Source organism: Clavelina lepadiformis, chromosome 9 (genome assembly GCF_947623445.1).
Source record: "Clavelina lepadiformis chromosome 9, kaClaLepa1.1, whole genome shotgun sequence".
Classification (NCBI taxonomy): Eukaryota; Metazoa; Chordata; class Ascidiacea; order Aplousobranchia; family Clavelinidae; genus Clavelina; species Clavelina lepadiformis.
Window position 1 is genome coordinate 2,609,332 of NC_135248.1, and position 19,946 is coordinate 2,629,277.

At 36.5% G+C, this 19,946-nt stretch overlaps 1 protein-coding gene across 8 annotated transcripts; it reads left to right on the forward strand.

Moving 5' to 3' along the window:
- Window positions 1-1,747: 1,747 nt before the first annotated feature.
- LOC143470141 (CD209 antigen-like protein C) lies at window positions 1,748-18,274 on the forward strand. Of its 8 annotated transcripts, none has more exons than XM_076968069.1 (4): window positions 1,748-2,055; window positions 9,892-9,972; window positions 17,589-17,751; window positions 17,861-18,274. In XM_076968069.1, the coding sequence occupies exons 1-4, from the start codon at window positions 1,803-1,805 to the stop codon at window positions 18,123-18,125; spliced, it is 762 nt and encodes a 253-aa protein (XP_076824184.1). In that variant the 5' UTR covers window positions 1,748-1,802; the 3' UTR covers window positions 18,126-18,274. The 8 variants fall into 8 exon arrangements, with proteins under 8 accessions (XP_076824184.1, XP_076824189.1, XP_076824187.1 ...); XM_076968074.1 differs by lacking the exons at window positions 9,892-9,972; window positions 17,589-17,751; window positions 17,861-18,274 and adding exons at window positions 2,215-2,280; window positions 4,146-4,293; window positions 4,402-4,820; XM_076968072.1 differs by lacking the exons at window positions 17,589-17,751; window positions 17,861-18,274 and adding exons at window positions 10,599-10,746; window positions 10,855-11,333 and having other exon boundaries at window positions 1,751-2,055.
- The last annotated feature ends 1,672 nt before the right edge of the window (window positions 18,275-19,946 follow it).

Consider the following 19,946-nt stretch of genomic DNA (forward strand, 5'->3'; position numbering starts at 1 on the left):
TGCAACTGTTTAATGTCTATTTTTCAAACAGAAACAACCTTTAGAACGTTTGTACCGCAGTTTAATGGCTATTATAATACTATTTAATGGTTGCTGTCAATATCATACTTGTGCAACGCTCTCCAAAGTTAAATTCGAAGCACTCAATGTTACGTTTTTAGGGTCAGAAAAGCATACGTAGGTATTTTTGCGTATTCCTAAAAAGTTTGCAAATCTGGGAAAAAAATCGTTAAGAATAGAACATGTTGTCCAAAAATAGAATAAAAAGCATTCGTTGTTAAATTTAGTAAACTTACCTACCCAAGCATAACTAGGCCAGCACAGAACACGAAAGCAAACAATAATATATGTGAGTTTAAACAGTGCATTAAACCTTTAATTTTAAATCCATTTTTCTAATTTCAACTTAGAAAAACGTCTGTTGGTTAAAATGTGATTATCAGGATCAGCAAAGAAGAAAATAAAGCAAATAAATGACTCAAAATTTATACATATCGAATATTATTACGCAAATGAGTAACTTTTTGGTTACTAGTTACTGGAATTTTTCGAGTACTGTGTTATATTTTAATTTGGTAAATAAGTTAATTAACGCATGACAGTGACGTCAGTACGACAAAGCAAATTCACAGTACACTGGTAGTAGCCGCATAAGATATACGTCACATTTATCTACCTGTCTCAGAGACATAATGTATTTGTTAAAGTCTTCGACCTTTTGAAATTGCTCCAGGGTAATACTTTAAATTATTTTACTCGACACTATATCGCTTAACAAAGTGGTCAAGTCTATATGCAATATAGTACTTATATTTTTTAAATATTGCAATGCCTGTTTTTTAATGTTGCAGTTTAAATAAGGTACCTGTACCGAATAAGATCCAGTCCCTAATAAGGCCCATTGCTCATATTTCGCAAACCCGTGCAAATAAATGAAAGATTTTGTCCCTACATAAAAACTAGTATAAATTCATGATGGTTTACCAGATTTCATCCTTGTCACGTGATCAACCGATTCGCTAGAGCACAACAAAAATTTGATATTTGCAGTTAAGATGGTTTTGTTAATTTAGAAAAAAAAGTAAGTGAGAATTTGGCCGGTTAAATGAACTGTTGTCAGCCGGCTGAAGTTTTCATGTAACAACCAACTTAGTATTGAAAAGGATAATGCACTTTTTTTTGCAAAAATTTTTCTGATGATAAAAATGTGACATTTTTTTGGTGGATGCCACATGCGCCTAATAAGGCCCATACAAGATGCTTGGCTAATTGATGTCCAGACTTCAAGAGTGGTTCCAGTCATCAGTTGGCAAATTGTTGCAGTTACTTTGATGCGCCCAGTGGAATCTTTTTAAATGTTTGTACAACTTAAAATGTGAAATTTCTAATAATGTTATATGTTGTCTATTACTTTGTTTTGAATCAAAATACTCACAAAATTGGTGGGCCTTATTAGGAGCCTATGCTCCTAATAAGGCCCATTTTTTGGAATTTTTAATTTCTTTATAAGAATTTTTTGGAGGGTTGTCAGGTAATGTGGTTTTAATATGTTGTAGTCCTATACCCTCACTAATAGAATACGATTCTTCAGTCTATTCTCATTTATGGTTCTTGAGTTATTTTCAAAAAAGTGTTAGGTGGGCCTTATTCGGTACAGGTACCTTAATAGGACTATTTGTACCAAAAACCACGTCATAAGTGCCCGCAAAAATATCGTTTATGTTGTTTTTATTTTCAATGTTCAACCTTAAGTCTATTTTCTAATAGATTAAGTCATTGTTCTGAAAAGTAATCACTAAGACATGATGATGATGATGCTTGTATGCTTCTTATTTGTCACCGCATCACTTGTAAACGGACAAGATTACTTGACTTGCTTGAGAAACAGTGACGCATTTGCTGGTATCAACCCTCAAGACACAGTATCCAACATTCGGGGCCCGCCAGGTTACCCTGGTAAACGGGGAAGTCCAGGTGACAGGGGTCTACAAGGTGACAAAGGTTCCAAGGGTGAACCCGGATCATCCGACCGTGAAGAAATTAGACGCTTAAGAGGTGTGCGTTAGATCATACACTGACGTAGTGAATTGAACTGTTTCAATTTTCTCCTGATTTTATTTGCAATACATTATGTGGTCATACTTGTAAGCTTTCAAAAATCATGTGACAATTTTGTTAGTTATGAATGTTTTATGCAGCTGATTTGCTTTTCAGAAACCCAAGCTCTTATAAATATCGCCATAAGACCACTTCAGGACAAAATATCACGCCTGTGTCAAGGTTTGGTGCCGTTGTTAATAATAATGTTTTCTTTGATATGATCTTATCGAGTTTTTAGATTTGTTAAAAAATAACCTGACTTTTTTCATCCTATCAGAAGTGGTATACCGACACTTAATCACGCGACACTTAATCACTCGACACTTAATCACCGACACATAATCACTAGAACATTTAATCACGCGACACATAATCACTTGGATGCGACAGCACTTGGACAGCGCCTTTGTCTATACTCTATAGCCTGTCTATACCGTCTTTGTTCTTTCAACTGTACACAGTACATTTTGAACTTGTTCCCGGTCTTATTTCTGCAGCAGTTTACTGCCTCGTTCAAAATAAAACGCGAGCAACCTACGATCGCTTCCTTGATGCAATTAAAACAATGATCCCCACTGCTGCACCGGAATGCGTTTTGCTCGATTTTGAGACTGCCGCAGTAAGTGCTTTCCGCACAGCATTTCCTACTGCAAATGTTAGGAGTTGTTATTTTCACCTTACACAAAGCGTCCTGCGCAAAGTTAATGAAATTGGCATGAAATGTGACTACGAGTCTGATGAGTGATGACGAATTAAGAACAGCTGATAGGTGTTTACCAGCCTTAGCCATGGTCCCTTCCTCTGACGTAGTCGAGTCATTTCTGATCTTAGCTGATAGCATGCCCGATCACGAGAAGATGCCTGAGCTGCTTTCGTATTTCGAACACACATATATCAGAGGCAGACGACATCCGGGACGTGGTGAAAATTACGGCTCAGCCATCTTTCCAATCGAAAGTTGGAATCATTACGAAGCCGGGGCAGGTTGCATTGCAAGAACCACAAATGCAGTCGAAGGTTGGCATTTTGGTCTCGAAGTGCTTTTTCAATGCCACCACCCGACATTGTGGACTTTCATACAGGGAATTGAAAAAGACATTCAAATGCAACGTGCAAAGTTTCTGCAAGGAATTGCTGGTACTCAACCTTCTATTCCAATACGGTACAAGGCACTGAAACTGCGCGTGCAAAACACAGTTGACCGTTATCTGTCAAGAGATTTTAGTTTATCTTCGTGCAGTTGCTTACATTTCCCATGCATGACATTGTTACCGAGTGTGTACCGTAGCCTTATCTGCGCAAGCAATGTTTAATCATTTTAACAAGTTCTTTTCAGGTTTATATTTGTTTTTTCGTGTGTAGACATGCAATTTTCGATACTGTAAATGTGTGATTAAATGTCCGAGTGATTAGGCCTATGTGTCGGTGATTAAGTGTCGCGTGATTAAGTGTCACCAAACCATCAGAAGTAATATCGCCATAAGACCACTTCAGGACAAAATATCACGCCTGTGCCAAGGTTTGATGCCGTTGTTAATAATGATGTTTCTTTGATATGATCTTATCGAGTTATTAGATTTGTTAAAAAAGAACCCCACTTTTTTCATCCTATCAGAAGTAACGCCATGCGAGCAAAGTTGTTTTGTTTGACTGTGTTTTCGCTGTTTTCTGCGCACGTACGAAAATTCTCCTGCTGGTCGGCTACATTCTGCCCTTTCACGCTTTAGATTTAAATTCATTTAAAATAAATTCAACAGGATGTTATGAAAGCCATTATAACTGGCGTTGAAAAGTACGTAGTTCAGACCGAAAATGCTAGTTCTTGACTATCCCTTGGAAGCTTGTAGTATCAACCATGCTCAGAAATCAGGAACGTATCTGAAAGTCTTTAGTCGGCCTATACTAAGCTAATAAAAAATTGAAAATTTGTTATTTAACTCGTTTCTTCTTTGTACTTCTTCCTAAATGATATACTATGCTTATCAATGCTGACACTGGCAGTTTCTTATTGGATTAATTACTTTTTACAACTACTTCTTTCCAAGTTGCTGAAAGTGGTTGGTATACGCCGTTTAACGGATATCAATATCGCCTTACTGAAACTGAACAAAACTGGCAAGAAAGTCGACGTTTGTGCCAAGCAATGGGCGGTGATCTGGCCGCTGTTGGAATGAGGAACGTCGTCATTCGAAGGTTAGAAGTGGAATAAAACTGTCACATAAATGAAATATTACCACAACCACGTCCAGAAATGTGCATCACTGTAATGGCAGAAGACAACGAAGTAACGTTTTTTTGCAGGAAACTTCTCACCGAAGTATTTAAATTTGTCCAAAATGTGTGGATAGGACTGAATGACATTTCCCGAGAAGGACAGTGGATGTGGATAGACGGTGTACAAGCGGCTGAAGGAAACGTCAACTGGTTAGCTGGTGAACCAAACAATTCAGGAGATGAAGATTGTGCTGTGGTGAATGTGCCTGGCCACAACGGTGCAGTCGATTATCCATGTTCCTGGACCAAAATCGCTTTATGTGAAAAAATTGTCACAGACACTTGTCAGTAAGAGTTTGTGCAAAACTTGTGTCGTCTGCTTTTGATTGCAAAATTCCGTTTGCTGTCATCCATCTGAGTATTACGTCATTACGTATAATCTTCCAGTGAACGCTTTAAAAACACGGATAAACTTGTAAAAATAAAACTATAAATAAACTACCTAACACGAAGCAGAGGTGATTAATAGCAGAATGCACGTAAAACATTTTATTCGACTCTGTTTAACTTGCATGTATGTTTTCTACGACGTCCTGCATTCATCAGCAGCGTTAAAGTTGGAATGATGTAAATAACGGAAATTAATCAATAAACAACAACAACAATGTTTTAACAAGATAAAGAATATCATTGCTTCTCAGCCGGTGAGTCGCAAAGCTTTTTCAGGTGGGCCACGTAGATTGCTGAAATGTTTCTTTGCAAAACTGCAATATCTGTACCGCAAATGGGCGCCACCCACCGGCGGACCCAGCAACAACTAATATTGCACACAAAAAAAGACAATTGAAGTATGGACAAGTGTTCAGTCGAGTCGTTGCAGTGAACGATAGCGTAATACGCGGACTAATTTGAATGCTGCAGACCCAACGGTTCATAAGATTTCACCTACGCATGAAATTGCAGAGATGATTGCAAAATTAACATGAGGTATCATATAAGTATATAATCGTTTTCCCTCAATGCCAACACAGTTACAACAAAAACAAAAAAAGAAAATAAGCATTAATGCTGGTTATGCAAAAGCACATGACGAAGGTGTTAAACTGCTTACTTATCAATAATGCAATTCTTTGGGTTGATTTGAACGGTATGACTTCGCTTTACATGTATATTTACTACAGAAATGGCTGCAAGAACAAGAGTTATAATGATGCAACACTGCCCAATAAATGCGATCGTAAACATACACCGCAAAGTTAAGATTATTATCATTCCCATAATTTTGTGTGTCATTGTAAACGCTGTACTATTATTTGGTTCAAAAGTAGTGGATGGTTGTTGTTTTGCACCGACTGGTAATAGGATCGCGGGTTGTTAATACGTCAACAGTAGCAATCGTACACAACAACGCAAGGCTTGAAAGGGAACATTGTGAAAGCCGTTTAGAAAAAGGTACAATGTGCTTTGTCCTAAGGTGCAAATCGATTTTTTCCAGAAAACAAAGTAAGTCCTACAGGACAAAAAGCCAAACTTCGTTATTTCAGTTTGTTTCATTTCAAAGAACGCTATTGAGACTAAAAACTCTGATACTGACAGTGAACGGTTTATCAGCTTACAGAAACAGTGTAGTTTGAAAAGTTTTCATGCGTGAAATTTGAGAAAACATTTTGCAACATGTTAATTGATTGAAGATCCTGAAAAGTATAGAAAATTAATTAAGATTAAAGATAACAAAAATGTAAAAGTAAAACAGCAAGAAAAATGATGACAAGTTGAGGGAAAATCATTTGTTTACTACGCGACTGGTTACAGTTTTCGTGAATCGGTCACCGACATTTTGCCGTCACACAACACACAAAATTTAAAACCAAAGCTCAGTTAGTGTTATCATAAATACATAAGTAGCCTTTACACAATACACATAAAAACAAATATACACAGTATATATATATATATATATATATATATACTGTGTAATGTGTATATAAACTACCCGCAATTTGTCTTAACATTTTGTGTGTTATGCAAAGTGTAGTCGGTTGTGAAATAAATGGTAAGAAAAAAACGAACCGTAGCAGATATGACAGATAAATAAGCGCGTTGGTAGATCTCGTTATTTTAGAATGAGAGGCAAGTGCCGTAATAAGTTAACTTGAAAGTAATAAAAGGCTTTGTGTAAGTTCACTTGAAAATTTATGTTCATGAGTATTTATAAGAACCAAGCATTTAGCTCCAAAAGTCTGCCGCAAAATGTCGCAAATTTACCACTCACTGTAAACTGGGTGTTGAGAATTTTGACGCTTCAATGTAAAATCGACTTGCATGCCCAACTCCGAATGAAGTATGGATTGTTGGGTACTCAATAGTACATCATGTGTATAGACAGCACGGATCAATATATTTTGTTCCTTTTTCTTCTGCTCTCCCAAACCCACAGTAACCTCCCATCAGGAGAATCCAGAAGTCTAAACCATAGGTCGGCAACCAGCGGCTCTTTCATCTCTGTGCTCTGGTTCCCGCCACTCAGAGCCAATGAGCTGATTTAGGAAAACTTAATGTGATTAGCTAATGGTGGTTATTAGTGTCACGATGTAATAACTTAATGCGTTTGTCTGATTATTATTCAGATTGTTTTATGGTGATGTGGAAAATCTTATATAAACACTACCCAGTGGTTTTCGCGGGCATACAACGCATGACTGCTTGCCACTCACGTGATCCTAAGTTTGTTTTTGTTCGAGGTCGCATGACTTGGATATTGGTCTTTGTTTGATGACTCTGCGGATGTTCATCGTTGTAGTGAGAATTTTGTGAGGTTAACTACTGAAGTTTTTACGTCTAACTGTAAAGCATTGGTTCGAATTATACATATAGCGTTAGGTTTTTTGTTTTAAGTATCCAATTAGGTGTTGTGGATCTGAGTAGGCTTTAGTTTGGCGGAAACGAAACCAAATGGCTCTTTCAATGCTAAAGGTTGCCGACCCGTGACTAAACAATTCGCGTTTGACCACATTTTCTACTTTGTTCTCCGGGATACCCAGATTACTCACCTAAAGTAATTCATGGTCGAACCGTTGATATTTTACCGCTTGGTATAGCAAGCATGACTTGTTTTGCAAGTTTTTTTAGGCATTCTGGTGACTTCATCATACCATCCTAGTTAGTAATGTGACGGTTACGTCACGAGTCACGAGTTGTTTTCGAAATGCTGGAGTTTTATTTTGGCATCTTGCAATTCAGTTGTTGATCGGACTTGAATTCTCTTCTAATGACGTTCAGATAAATTACCTCGCTTGATCTGGTGTGCCATATATATACTGTTGTCATGTTTGCAATTATTCCTTTACGTATCGATTTCACTGGTTACTACTGCGCAATGTAACATTCAGTCAGCTTTGCCCGAAGGTGAAAGCCTTTGTGTCTAATAATAAATAAAAATGGGAACTTTATCATTTAGTAATATGCATAGACAGAATTTAAGCAACTAACAGCATAGTCACGCCGTTTGAGAAATGAGAACTCATATCGTTGAAGAAGAAGTAAAACAAGTTATTACCATCAACCGTCCTCGCTCATACTATAGTAATAGTCGTCAGTGTACGCGGTCTTTATGGCGAATATGTTTGTTGTGTAATACTTCACACAAGTAATACAGCAACGAAAATACTTATTTGTCATAGGAAATCGCAATTTGAAGAAGTAAGGGTAAGTTAAGGGCTTTAATTTTTAGAGAATGGCGTATTGCAGTGTTGTTCTATTCATCTGGTATAAGTTATACCATGAACACTTTTTAGAAATTCTGATTCTGAAACATCCACTTTCAAGCGCAATTTATTGGTAAATGTCCAAGCTTCATGACCATAGATGGAAATTGGAAGAAAAACTGATTTAAAAAATGAGAGCTTAGCGGATATTAGAAAGGCCTCGCTTGTTGAAGTTCACGTATGACTGCACTTGCTTTTAAATTCAATCTTTGGTCGATCATGAGTTGCGTTACCAGGCGTTTGACTCCCACCTGCTTCGGTGTTTCTCCGCAGACTTGAAAAGAAAACCAATGAAAACCGAGTAAGGGTTTCAAGAGATTAAATTCCTCGGTTTTCTTTACGATTATTTTTATCTCGAAATGAACAATCGCAAATAAACAAAGATCTCTGGCAACCACATTCACAGTGGACGGTGACTTACGACTGTTTAGTGTTTATTTTTCAAACGGAAACAACTCTTAGAACGTTTGTACCGCAGTTTAATGGCCACTATAATACTATTTAATGGCTGCTATCAATATCATACTTGTGCAACGCTCTCCAGAGTTAAATTCGAAGCACTCAATGCTACGTTTTTTTAGGATCAGAAAAGCATACGTAGCCATTTTTGCGTATTCCTAACAAGTTTGCAAATCTGGGAAAAAAATTCGTTAAGTGTAGAACATGTTGTCCAAAAATAGAATAAAAAGGCATTCGGTGTTAAAATTAGTAAACTTACCTACCCATGCATAACTAGGCCAGCACAGAACACGAAATCAAACAATAATATATGTAAGTTTAAACAGTGCATTAAACCTTTAATTTTAAATCCAATTTTCTAATTTCAACTTAGAAAAACGTCTGTTGGTTAAAATGTGATCATCAGGATCAGCAAAAAAGAAAATAAAAGCAAATAAATGACTCAAAATTTATACATATCGAATATTATTACACAAATGAGTAACTTTTTGGTTACTAGTTACTGGAATTTTTCGATTACTGTGTTATATATTAATTTGGTAAATAAGTTAATTAACTCATGACAGTGACGTCAGTACGTCTAAGCAAATTCACAGTACACTGGTAGTAGCCGCATAAGATATACGTCAGATTTATCTACCTGTCTCAGAGACATAATGTATTTGTTAAAGTCTTCGACCTTTTGAAATTGCTCCAGCGTAATACTTTAAATTATATTACTCGGCATTATATCGCTTGACAGAGTGGTCAAGTCTATATGCATTATAGTACTTATTTTTTAAATATTGCAATGCCTGTTTTTTAATGTTGCAGTTTAAACAATAGGACTATTTATACAAAAAACAACGTCATAAGTGCCCGTGAAAATATCGTTTATGTTGTTTTTATTTTCAATGTTCAACCTTACGCCTATTTTCTTATAGATTAAGTCTTTGTTCTGAAAAGTAAACACTAAGACAAAATAATGATGATGCTTGTATGCTTCTTATTTGTCACTGCATCACTTGTAAACGGACAAGATTACTTGACTTGCTTGAGAAACAGTGACGCATTTGCTGGTATCAACCCCCAAGACACAGCATCCAACATTCGGGGCCCGCCAGGTTACCCTGGTAAACGTGGAAGTCCCGGTGACAGGGGTCTACAAGGTGACAAAGGATCCAAAGCTGAACCCGGATCATCCGACCGTGAAGAAATTAGACGCTTAAGAGGTATGCTTTAGATCACACACTGACGTAGTGAATTGAACTGTTTCAATTTTCTCCTGATTTTATCTGCAATACATTATTTGGTCATAAATGAAAGCTTTCAAAAATCATGTGACAATTTTGTTTGTTGTTAATATTTTTTGCAGCTGATTTGCTGTCAGAAACCCAAGCTCTTATAAATGACGCCATAAGACCACTTCAGGACAAAATATCACGCCTGTGTCAAGGTTTGGTGACGTTGTTAATAATAAAGTTTTTTTGATATGATCTTATCGAGTTATTAGATTTGTTAAAAAAGAACCCCACTTTTTTCATCCTATCAGAAGTAACGCCATGCCGGCAAAGTTGTTTTGTTTGACTGTGTTTTCGCTGTTTTCTGCGCACGTACTAAAATTCTCCAGCTGGTCGGCTACATTCTGCCCTTTCACGCTTTAGATTACAACCTGTCATGGGCATTCAGTTTATTTTTGTTTTACGTAAAATGATAAAATGCATTGAACAAAGATGTCGTTCTATCAAAGAATTGGTAATATTAATTAGGCCGAAATAACCAAGAAAGTTCAACAGGATGTTATGAAAGCTATTATAACTGGCGTTGAAACGTACGTAGTTCAGACCGAAAATGCTAGTTCTTGACTATATATCCCTTGGAAGCTTGTAGTATCAACTATGCTCAGAAATCAGGAAAGTTTCTGAAAGCCTTTAGTCGCCCTATACTAAGCTAATAAAACATTGAAAATTTGTAATTTAATTTATTTTTTACTTCTTCCTAAATTATAAACTACGCTTATCAATGTTGACATTGGTAGTTTCTTATTGGACTAATTACTTTTTAAAGCTGCTTCTTCCCAAGTTGCTGAAAGTGGTTGGTATACGCCGTCTAACGGATATCAATATCGCCTTACTGAAACTCAACAAAACTGGCAAGAAAGTCGACGTTTGTGCCAAGCAATGGGCGGTGATCTGGCCGCTGTTGGAATGAGGAATGTCGCCATTGAAAGGTTAGAAATTGAATAAAAATGTCACATAAATGAAAAATTACCACAACCACGGCCAGAAATGTGCATCACTGTAATGGCAGGAGACAACGAGGTAACGTTTTTTTGCAGGAAACTTCTCACCGAAGTAATTAAATCTGTCCGAAATGTGTGGATAGGACTGAATGACATTTCTCGAGAAGGACAGTGGATGTGGATAGATGATGTACGAGCGGCTGAAGGAAACGTCAACTGGTCAGCTGGTGAACCAAACAATTTTGGAAATGAAGATTGTGCTGTGGTGAATCGGCCTAGCTACAACGGTGCAGTCGATGTTCCGTGTTCCTTGACCAAATTCGCTTTATGTGAAAAAATTATCACAGATAATTGTCAGTAAGAGTTTGTGCAAAACTTGTGTCGTCTGTTTTTGATTGCAAAATTACGTGTGTTGTCATCCTTCTCCGTCTTACGTCATGACGTATAACCTTCTCAGTCTTACGTCATGACTCTGTTTAACTTGCATGAATGTTTTCCACGACGTCCTGCAATCATCAGCAGCGTTAGAGTTAGAATGATTTAAAATACGGAAATTTATCAATAAACAACAACAATGTTTTAACAAGATAAAAATTATCATTGCTTCACAGCCGGTGACTCGCGATGCTATTTCAGGTGGGCCACGTAGATTGCTGAAATGTTTCTTTGCAAAACTAGAATATCTGTACCGCAAAGGGGCGCCACAAATCAGCGGACCCAGAAACAATTAAAATTGAACACAAACAAAGACAATTGAAGCATGGACAAGTGTACAGTTGAGTCATTGCAGTGAATGATAGCGTTATACGTGGACTAATTTGAATGCAACAGACCCAACGATTTATAAGAATTCACTTACGCATGAAGTTGCAGAGATGCTTGCAAAATTAACGTGAGGTATCTTATAAGTATAAAATCATGTTCCCTCAATGCCAACACAGATACAAAAAAAAAACAATCAAACAAAAAAAAGCATTAATGCTGGTTATGCAAAAGCACATGACGAAGGTGTTAAACCGCTCACTTATCAATAATGGTCATTTCTTTTCCATAATTCCATAATTCTTTAGGTTATTTTGAATGGTACGACTTCTCTTTGCATGTATGTTTACTACAGAAATGGCTGCAAGAACAAGAGTTATAGTGATGCAACACTGCCAACAAAATTCCATCGTAAACATGCACCGCACAGTTAAGATTATTATCATTACCTTGAATTTGTGTGTCATTGTAAACGCTGTACTATTATTTGGTTCAAATGTAATGCATCGTTGTTGTTTTGCACCGACTGGTACTAGGATCACGAGTTATTAATACTTCAACGGAAACAATCGTACACAACAACGCAAGGCTTGAAAGGGCACATTGCCAAAGCCGTTTAGAAAAAGGTAGAATGTGCTTTGTCCTAAGGTACAATTCGATTTTTTCCAGAAAACAGATAAGTCCTACAAGACAAAAAGGCAAACTTCGTTATTTCAGTTTGTTTCATTTCAAAGAACGCTATTGAGACTAAAAACTCTCATACTGACAGTGAACGGTTTATCAGCTTACAGAAACAGTGTAGTTTGAAAGATATTCATGCGTGAAATTCGAGAAAAAATTTTGCAACATGATAACTAATTGAAGATCTTGAAAGGTATAGAAAATTAATTAAGATTAAAGATAACAAAAATGTAAAAGTAAAACAGCAAGAAAACTGATGACAAGTTGAGGGAAAATCATTTGTTTTCTACGCGACTGGTTACAGTTTTCGTGAATCGATTACCGACTTTTTGCTTTCACATAACACACAAAATTTAAAACCAAAGCGCAATTAGTTTTATTATAAATACAAAAGTAGCTTTTATTCATAAAAACATATATACACGATGTAAATATATACTGTGTATATAAACTAACTGTAATTTGTCTTAACATTTTGTGTGTTATGCAAAGTGTAGGCGGTAGTGAAATAAATGGTAAGAAAAAAACGAACCGTAGCAGATATGACAGTTAAAAAAGCGCATTGGTATCTCTCGTTATTTTAGAAAGAGAGGCAAGTGCCATAATAAGTTAACTTGAAAGTAATAAAAAGCTTTTGGTAAGTTCACTTGAAAATTCATGTTCATGAGTATTTATAAGAACCAAGCATTTATCTCCAAAACTCACCGCAAAACGTCGCAAATTTACCGCTCACTGTAAGCTGGGTGTTGGGAATTTTGACGCTTCAATGTAAAATCGACTTGCATGCCCAACTCCGAATGAAGTATGGGTTGTTGGGTACTCAATAGTACATCATGTGCATAGACAGCATGGATCAATATATTTTGTTCCTTTTTCTTCTGCTCTCCCAAACCCACAGTAACCTCCCATCAGGAGAATCCAGAAGTCTAAACCATAGGTCGGCAACCCGCGGCTCTTTCATCTCTGTGCTCTGGCTCCCGCCACGCAGAGCCAATGAGCTGATTTAGGAAAACTTAATGTGAATAAATAATGGTGGTTATTAGTGTCACGATGTAATAACTTAATGCGTTTGTCTGATTATTATTCAGATTGTTTTATGCTGATGTGGAAAATCTTATATAAACACTACCCAGTGGTTTTCGCGGGCATACTACGCATGACTGCTTGTCACTCACGTGATCCTAAGTTTGTTTTTCGTTCGAGGTCGCATGTCTTGGATGTTGGTCTTTGTTTGGTGACTATGCGGATGTTCATCGTTGTAGTAAGAATTTTGTGAGGGTAACTACTGAAGTTTTACGTCTAACTGTAAAGCATTAGTTCGAATTACATATGTAGCGTTAGGTTTTTTGTTTGAAGTAGTCAATTAGGAGTTGTGGTTCAGAGTAGGTTTGAGTTTGGAGGAAACGAGACCAAATGGCTCTTTCAATGCTAAAGGTTGTCAACCCGTGGCTAAACAATTCGCTTTTGACCGCATTTGCCACTTTGTTCTCCGGGATACCCAGATTACTCAACTAAAGTTATTCATGGTCGAACCGTTGACATTTTACCGCTTGGTATAGCTAGGCTTATCATACGTTCCGTTTTAGCCGGGACAATCCCTGTCTTTAAGGCTTTGTCCCGGCGTCCCGGTCAGTCAACCAAAAAGTCCCGCTTTGGCATTTAGTCAGCCAGCATTGGCCCTACTCTACACGAATAAGGTACCTGTACCGAATAAGGTCCGGTCCCTAATAAGGCCCATTGCTCATATTTCGCAAACCCGTGCAAATAAATGAAAGATTTTGTCCCTACATAAAAACTAATATAAATTCATGATGGTTTACCAGATTTCATCCTTGTCACGTGATCAACCGATTCGCTAGAGCACAACAAAAATTTGATATTTGCAGTTAAGGTGATTTTGTTAATTTAGAAAAAAAGTAAGTGAGAATTTGGCCGGTTAAATGAACTGCTGTCAGCCGGCTGAAGTTTTCATGTAACAACCAACTTAGTATTGAAAAGGATAATGCACTTTTTTTTGCTAAAATTTTTCTGATGATAAAAATGTGACAATTTTTTCGTGGATGCCACATGCGCCTAATAAGGCCCATACAAGATGCTTGGCTAATTGATGTCCAAACTTCAAGAGTGGTTCCAGTCATCAGTTGGCAAATTGTTGCAGTTACTTTGATGCGCCTAGTGGAATCTTTTTAAATGTTTGTACAACTTAAAATGTGAAATTTCTAATAATGTTATATGTTGTCTATTACTATGTTTTGAATCAAAATACTCACAAAATTGGTGGGCCTTATTAGGAGCCTATGCTCCTAATAAGGCCCATTTATTGGAATTTTTAATTTCTTTATAAAAAATTTTTGGGGGGCTGTTAGGTATTGTGGTTTTAATATGTTGTAGTCATATACCCTCACTAATAGAATACGATTTTTCAGTCTATACTCATTTATGGTTCTTGAGTTATTTTCAAAAAAGTGTTAGGTGGGCCTTATTCGGTACAGGTACCTTATTAGCATGCTGTGATTGATCTGTTTAGCCAACTTGCTGAAGAGTGATGCCTGATGCGTGTTCCTGTTTCTTTGTAATAAATGTGAAAGTAATTGATACGTTATTGTAGCGGCTAATTGGGCCAGTAGTGGGTTGATTGTGAGCGCTTTCGCTAATTCAGTAATAGTAGGTTAGTAGGAGGAGGTGTTCTTTTTGCAGCTAGGTTATTGAAAGAACTTATTTCGTACCGGTAGGCTACTTGTTTGCATTTCATGTGCAAAAATCATTTGAATGTGGAAGCCTTTATCACCTGCAAAATTAATACTGATTTTTCCTGGTGAGATTGTTTTGAGAACATAAAGTCGAATAAAGACTTCTTGAAGAAAGTATTGTCTACAGAAAAGTATGATTGGGCGACTATGTAATAATACAAATGCTTAAACATTGTTTTTTTTCATAGTTAAATGCATTATTTTAGTTTTTCCTTGTGTCTTACTACTTTAATTGTCCATGACGATAGGAATGCAAATTACTTTCATATACTCCTAGTTAAATATGAACCACATTTATCTGATAAGGCTCGTTGTTCTGAAGTGTCCCGGTTTTCAATCACAAAAATATGTTATGCCTAGATATAGCAAGCATGACTTGTTTTGCAATTTTTTTAGGCATTTTTAGGCAAAACCAATGAAAATCGAATAAGGGTTTTAAGAGATAGAATACCTCGGTTTTCTTTACGATTATTTTTATCTCGAAATGATCGGAAACAATCGCAAATAAACAAACATCCCTGGCAACAACAATCACATTGTTCGGTGACTTACGACTGTTTAGTGTCTATTTTTCAAACGGAAACAACCTTTAGAACGTTTGTACCGCAATTTAATGGCCACTATAATACTATTTAATGGCTGCTATCAATATCATGCTTGTGCAACGCTCTCCAAAGTTAAATTCGAAGCACTCAATGCTACGTTTTTTTAGGATCAGAAAAGCATACGTAGCCATTTTTGCATATTCCTAAAAAGTTTGCATATCTGGGAAAAAAATTCGTCAAGTGTAGAACATGTTGTTCAAAAATAGAAAAAAAGGCATTCGTTGTTAAAATTAGTAAACTTACCTATCCAAGCATAACTAGGCCAGCACAGAACACGAAATCAAACAATAATATATGTAAGTTTAAACAGTGCATTAAACCTTTAATTTTAAATCCAATTTTCTAATTTCAACTTAGAAAAACGTCTGTTGGTTAAAATGTGATCATCAGGATCAGCAAAAAAGAAAATAAAAGCAAATATATGACACAAAATTTATACATATCGAATATTATTACGCAAATGAGTAACTTTTTGGTTACTAGTTACTGGAATTTTTCGAGTACCGTGTTATATTTTAATTTGGTAAATAAGTTAATTAACGCATGACAGTGACGTCAGTACGTCTAAGCAAATTCACAGTACACTGGTAGTAGCCGCATAAGATATACGTCAGATTTATCTACCTGTCTCAGAGACATAATGTATTTGCTAAAGTCTTCGACCTTTTGAAATTGCTCCAGGATAATACTTTAAATTTAATTATATTACTCGGCACTACATCGCTTAACAGAGTGGTCAAGTCTATATACAAAATAGTACTTATTTTTTAAATCCTGCAATGCCTGTTTTTTAATGTTGCAGTGTAAATAATAGGACTATTTGTACAAAAAACCACGTCATAAGTGCCCGCAAAAATATCGTTTATTCTGTTTTTATTTTCAATGTTCAACCTTAAGTCTATTTTCTTATAGATTAAGTCTTTGTTCTGAAAAGTAAACACTAAGACATGATGATGATGATGCTTGTATGCTTCTTATTTGTCACCGCATCACTTGTAAACGGACAAGATTACTTGACTTGCTTGAGAAACAGTGACGCATTTGCTGGTATCAACCCCCAAGACACAGCATCCAATATTCGGGGCCCGCCAGGTTACCCCGGTAAACGGGGAAGTCCCGGTGATAGGGGTCTACAAGGTGACAAAGGTTCCAAAGGTGAACCCGGGTCATCCGACCGTGAAGAAATTAGACGCTTAAGAGGTATGCTTTAGATCATACACTGACGTAGTGAATTGAACTGTTTCAATTTTCTCCTGATTTTATTTGCAATACATTATGTGGTCATAAATGAAAGCTTTCAAAAATCATGTGACAATTTTGTTTGTTGTTAATATTTTTTGCAGCTGATTTGCTATCAGAAACCCAAGCTCTTATAAATGACGCCATAAGACCACTTCAGGACAAAATATCACGCCTGAGTCAAGGTTTGATGCCGTTGTTAATAATAAAGTTTTTTTGATATGATTAAGTTACTAGGTTTGTCAAAAAATAACACGACCTTTTTCATCCTATCAGAATTAATAGCATGCGAGCAAAGTTGTTTTGTTTGACTGTGTTTTCGCTGTTTTCTGCGCACGTACTAAAATTCTCCAGCTGGTCGGCCATATTCTGCCCTTTTACGCTTTAGATTACAACCTGTTATGCGCATTCAGTTTATTTTTGCTTTACGCAAAATGATAAAATGCATTGAACAAAGATGTCGTTCTGCCAAAGAATTGGTAATATTAGTTAAGCCAAAATAACCAAGAAAATTCAACAGAATGTTATGAAAGCTATTATAACTGGCGTTGAAACGTACGTAGTTCAGACCGAAAATGCTAGTTATTGACTATCCCTTGGAAGCTTGGAGTATCAACTATGCTCAGAAATCAGGAAAGTTTCTGAAAGCCTTTAGTCGGCCTATACTAAGCTAATAAAACATTGAAAATTTGTTATTTAATTCGTTTTTTCTATGTATTTCTTCCTAAATTATATACTACGCTTATCAATGTTGACATTGGCATTTTTTTATTTGACTAATTACTTTTTAAAGCTGCTTCTTCCCAAGTTGCTGAAAGTGGTTGGTATACGCCGTCTAACGGATATCAATATCGCCTTACTGAAACTGAACAAAACTGGCAAGAAAGTCGACGTTTGTGCCAAGCAATGGGCGGTGATCTGGCCGCTGTTGGAATGAGGAACGTCGCCATTCGATGGTTAGAAATGGAATAAAACAGTCACATAAATGAAATATTACCACAACCACGTGCAGAAATGTGCATCACTGTAATGGCAGAAGACAACGAAGTAACGTTTTTTTTGCAGGAAACTTCTCACCGAAGTAATTAAATCTGTCCGAGGTGTGTGGATAGGACTGAATGACATTTCTCAAGAAGGACAGTGGATGTGGATAGATGGTGTACGAGAGGCTGAAGGAAACGACAACTGGGCAGCTGGTGAACCAAACCATGCAGGAAATGAAGATTGTGCTGTGGTGAATGTGCCTCGCCACATCGGTGCACACGATGTTTCATGTTCCCGGACCGAATTCGCTATATGTGAAAAAATTATCACAGACATTTCTCAGTAAGAGTTTGTGCAAAACTTGTGTCGTCTGCTTTTGATTGTAAAATTACGTGCGGTGTCATCCATCTGAGTATTACGTCATGACGTATAATCTTCCTGTGAACGCTTTAAAAACACTGATAAACTTGTAAAAATAAAGCCATTACTAAACTACCCAACACGAAGCAGAGGTGATTAATAGCAGAATGCACGTAAAACATTTTATTCGACGCTGTTTAACTTGCATTGATGTTTTCTACGACGTCCTGCAATCATCAGCAGCGTAAAAGTTGGAATGATGTAAATAACGGAAATTTATCAATAAACAATAACAACAATATTCTAACTAGATAAAAATATCATTGCTTCTCAGCCGGTGAGTCGCGAAGCTATTTTAGGTGGGCCACGTAGATTGCTGAACGGTTTTTTTGCAAAACTACAATATCTGTACCGCAAATGGGCGCCACCCACCGGCGGACCCACCAACAACTAACATTGCACACAAAAAAAGACAATTGAAGTATGGACAAGTGTTCAATTGAGCCATTGCAGTGAACGATAGCGTAATACGCGGACTAATTTGAATGCTACAGACCCAACGGTTTATAAGATTTCACCTACGCATGAAATTGCAGAGATGATTGCAAAATTAACATGAGGTAACATATAAGTATATAATCGTGTTCCCTCAATGTCAACACAGTTACAACAAAAACAAACAAAGAAAAAAAGCATTAATGTTTGTTATGCAAAAGCACATGACGAAGGTGTTAACTGCTTACTTATCAATAATGCAATTCTTTGGGTTGATTTGAACGGTATGACTTCGCTTTACATGTATATTTACTACAGAAATGGCTGCAAGAACAAGAGTTATAATGATGCAACACTGCCCACAAAATGCGATCGTCAACATACACCGCAAACTTAAGATTATTATCATTCCCATAATTTTGTGTGTCATTGTAAACGCTGTACTATTATTTGGTTCAAAAGTAGTGAATCGTTGTTGTTTTGCACCGACTGGTAATAGGATCGCGGGTTATTAATACGTCAACAGTAGCAATCGTACACAACAACGCAAGGCTTGAAAGGGAACATTGTCAAAGCCGTTTTGAAAAAGGTAGAATGTGCTTTGTCCTAAGTAGCAAATCGATTTTTTCCAGAAAACAAAGTAAGTCCTACAAGACAAAAAGCTAAACTTCGTTATTTCAGGTTGTTTCATTTCAAAGAACGCTATTGAGACTAAAAACTCTCATACTGACAGTGAACGGTTTATCAGCTGACAGAAACAGTGTAGTTTGAAAGGTTTTCATGCGTGAAATTCGAGAAAAAATTTTGCAACATGTTAATTAAATGAAGATCTTGAAAAGTATAGAAAATTAATTAAGATTAAAGCTTAAAAAATGAAAATGTAAAAGTAAAGCAGCAAGAAAAATGAAGACAAGTTAAGAGAAAATCATTTGTTTACTACGCGACTGGTCACAGTTTTTGTGAATCGATCACCGACATTTTGCTTTCACATAACACACAAAATTTAAAACCAAAGCACAATTAGTTTTATTATAAACACATAAGTAGCCTTTATTCATAAAAACGTATACACACAGTGTATATAAACTACCCGCAATTTGTCTTAACATTTTGTGTGTTATGCAAAGTGTAGGCGGTTGTGAAATAAATGGTAAGAAAAAAACGAACCGTAGCAGATATGACAGTTAAAACAGGCGCGTTGGTAGATCTCGTTATTTTAGAATGAGAGGCAAGTGTCGTAATAAGTTACCTTGAAAGTAAAAAAAGGCTTTTAGTAAGTTCACTTGAAAATTCATGTTCATGAGTATTTATA